Source organism: Colobus angolensis, unplaced genomic scaffold (genome assembly GCF_000951035.1).
Source record: "Colobus angolensis palliatus isolate OR3802 unplaced genomic scaffold, Cang.pa_1.0 Scaffold303, whole genome shotgun sequence".
NCBI lineage: Eukaryota > Metazoa > Chordata > Mammalia > Primates > Cercopithecidae > Colobus > Colobus angolensis.
In genome coordinates this window covers 682,148-685,875 of record NW_012116300.1, presented here as the reverse complement: position 1 = coordinate 685,875, position 3,728 = coordinate 682,148, and the positions used below count along the sequence as shown (strand labels likewise).

Below are 3,728 nucleotides of genomic sequence, written 5' to 3'. Positions count from 1 at the left end.
CAGGATGGTCTCGATCTCCTGACCTCGTGATCCACCCGTCTCGGCCTCCCAAAGTGCTGGGATTACAGGCTTGAGCCACCGCGCCCAGCCAAGAAGAACAACTTTCTGATAACCAACTTTTCAAACCTGTAAACATAAGCCCAGATCAGCAAAGTGATGCAACTTGAGGTCTCAGTGAATTTTCTTTGGGACTTATGTCTACCAAGATTGCTTTATCTCCAAGTTCTGACCCAGTAGTTAGAGAATATACTTTGCCATCATTGCTGGGTACCAAAGGACCAAGAAATAGGTGGGATAATTCATTTCTGCTTGTCTCTAATGAGACTGTCTGGGAGTCTAGTCCCAGTGGCCATGGAAGCTACCGTAAATACCCGTTTGTGATTCTCCCAAACATTCATCCTGCACAGAGGAATAAGGCCATTAACATCTGCTCTTCACTTGCTCAGGACTTGCCTGTATTTCTAAAACTCTGCCATCCTTAGAATAATCAGGAGCATTAACTAAGTTCTTTCAAGGTAAGATTATAACAGCAGATATATATGACTAATGACTGGAGTTCTTTGAGAGAGCTCCTTTTCTAAATATGCCACATCCAGGGAGAAATAATAAGAGTCCTGAATCCATCAGCTGGAGCTTGACACAGACATAGTAATAATCAGCTGTTTTGCCTCTCTATGAGTGCCTAGGGGGTGGGAGAAGCCTGGAAATACTAAAAGAGACCTGCATAATCGCACAGGAGGGCTATGTATGGGTCTGCATGTTGTTTTGTGTTATATTTTATAAAATTGAAAGAGTGAGTATAGCAAGACCCACATCATCCAGAACTGGACATTGGAAGTTGGGGGTGTAGGGACAAGGGGCAGATCCTGACTGAGTGACCCTAATACAGGTTTGTTAACATGGCCATGGTTGAAGCTTGACTTGTTGCATCTGGAGCCTCAGCTTCTACATCGGTGATCTCTGTCTGTCTTATCTGCATCTGGGATCAGGCCCATGAGCAGGACAAACCAGTCGAGCGTCTCTGAGTTCCTCCTCCTGGGAATCTCCAGGCAGCCCCAGCAGCAGCATCTCCTCTTCGTGCTTTTCCTGAGCATGTACCTGGCCACCGTCTTGGGGAACCTGCTCATCATCCTGGCCGTCAGCACGGACTCCCGCCTGCACACCCCTATGTACTTCTTCCTCAGCAACCTGTCCTTTGTGGACGTCTGCTTCTCCACCACCATCCCCAAGATGCTGGCCAATCATATACTTGGGACTCAGACCATCTCCTTCTCTAGCTGTCTCACGCAGATGTGTTTTCTCTGTATGTTTGCTGACATGAACAATTTCTTCCTGGCTGTGATGGCCTATGACTGCTTTGTCGCTGTGTGCCACCCCTTACATTACACAGCAAAGATGACCTATCAGATCTGTGCCCTGCTAGTCACTGGATCACGGGTGGTTACCAACTTGAATCCTCTGCTGCACACACTGCTGATGGCTCGACTCTCATTCTGTGCGGACAACACCATCCCCCACATCTTCTGTGATGTGACTTCCCTCCTGGAACTCTCCTGTTCAGACACACACCTCAATGAGGTGATGATTCTTACTGAGACTGCCATAGTCATGATCACCCCATTTCTTTGCATCCTGGCTTCCTATATGCACATCGCCTGTGCCATCTTGAGGGTCCCATCCATGAATGGAAGATGAAAAGCCTTCTCCACCTGTGGCTCCAACCTGGCTGTGGTTCTCCTCTTCTGTGGTACCATCATATCTCTGTATTTCAGCCCTTCATCCTCCCACTCAACTCAGAGAGATATAGCAGCTGCTGTGATGTTCACAGTGGTGACTGCCATGATGAATCCTTTTATCTACAGCCTGAGGAACAAGGACATAAAAGGGGCTCTTGTAAAAGTGATTGCTCTGAAATTCTTTTCTGTTTAATAATGATATGGGCTAAGAAATTCCTAGAAGGAGCTAATTTCTGAGATAATTCTGTTTATTTTTTCTACTGTATGAAACTTAGCATTGTGTGTTTGTTTTGAGACGGAGTCTCACTCTGTCACCCAGGCTGGAGTGCAGTTGTGCGATCTTGGCTCACTGCAGTCTCTGCCTCTTGGGTTCAAGAGATTCTCCTGCCTCAGCCTCCTGAGTAGCTGAGATTACAGATATGTGAAACCAATTTTTTTTTTGTATTTTTAGTAGAGATGGATGGGGTTTCACCATGTTGGTGAGACTGGTCTCGAACTCCTGACCTCAAATGATCCACCCACCTTGGCCTCTCAAAGTGCTAGGATTACAGATGTGAGCCACTACGCCTGGCCAGCATTTGCTTTTATAAGAGAAACATCTGGTATCTATTTTGGGAGAACAAAACCCTTGATATAGACTTTTCAGGTTAAAGATGGAAGATGGAAAGAGAGATCCTTTAATTAAATGACCTGACAATTCCAGTTGTCAATGCCCTCCTGCCAAAACCAAGAAGGAACACACCTGTAGTTCAGTAAGTTGGATTTACTACTCATTATAACAAGGGAGAATACACAGCATCGGAAATAGTGAGGTGTCTCATTGGAAGAGTCCTAAAAAGGATCTCTGCTTTTGTAACATTGGTGAGAAATTAGGAATGAGTCTGTGCTCTGGAGTAGATGCCATTACAGAACAGGGATAATTCTGAAAGGGTATCTTAATATATTTTATCTAGAAGGAAAGAAGAGGCCAAAGCTGTGATTGTCAAAGGAATAGCAGTCACTCTTTCAGCCAACATAGGGGGATGTTTGGTTATTTTTGTGGCTATGACAATGTCATGTTTTTGTGTTGAGACATCATTGCAGAATGGTCTTGCTTTGTTTTGCTCTAGCACAGTCAGAATGTGGCCTTGTTAGATACTGATGTTCTGTGAAATTCTCTGTTTATCGGTAGAACACAAAAACCTTGCTGTGAGGGCCAGGCCAACTCCTATCAGGGTTGTTTAGTCTTTCTCACAACAGAGACCTTGACATGAACACATCTGATGGAAAGATCAGACTTTGGTTGGGGCAGGAAGGGGAGGATTTATTTATTTTATTTTTATTTTTATTTTATTTTTAGACGGAGTCTCGCTCTGTTGCCCAGGCTGGAGTGCAGTGGCGCAATCTTGGCTCACTGCAACCTCTGCCTCCCAGGTTGAAGTGATTCTCCTGATTCAGCCTCCTGAGCAGCTGGGAATACAGGTGCATGTCACCACTGGCTAATTTTTGGTATTTTTCGTAGAGATGGGTTTTCACTGTGTTAGCCAGGATGGTCTCAATCTCCTGACCTCCAGATCTGCCAGTCTTGGCCTCCCAAAGTGCTGGGATTACAGGCGTGAGCCACTGCACCCAGCTAAGAGAAGGATTTATTTAGAGTTTCAGAAAGCCCTAATTCTGCCACTCATTTGAGCAGGCACTCTCACACTGTCATGCTGGAGTCAACCTCCCATTTATTCTGATTTTATTTTTTAAAGAGATGAGCCCAGCACTTTGGAAAGCCAAGGTAGGAGGATCACTTGGGCCCAGGAGTTTGAGGCCATCAAGGATAACATAGCAAGACCCCATTTCTACAAAAATAAAAATAATTAGCTGAGTGAGGTGGCATGTCCCTGCAGTCCCAGATACTTGGGAGAGTTAGGTGAAAGGATCTCTTGAATCTAGGAGTTCAGGGCTGTAGTGAGCTATGATCACAGCTCTGTACTCCAGCCTGGGTGACAGAGTGAGACCCTGTTT

The 3,728-nt window shown here is 45.3% G+C and overlaps 1 protein-coding gene across 1 annotated transcript; it reads left to right on the top strand.

The window, feature by feature from the left end:
• The first annotated feature begins 970 nt into the window (after positions 1-970).
• LOC105517617 (putative olfactory receptor 1F2) lies at positions 971-1,923 on the top strand. The gene has a single exon (XM_011950206.1). The coding sequence runs from the start codon at positions 994-996 to the stop codon at positions 1,693-1,695; it is 702 nt and encodes a 233-aa protein (XP_011805596.1). The 5' UTR covers positions 971-993; the 3' UTR covers positions 1,696-1,923.
• The last annotated feature ends 1,805 nt before the right edge of the window (positions 1,924-3,728 follow it).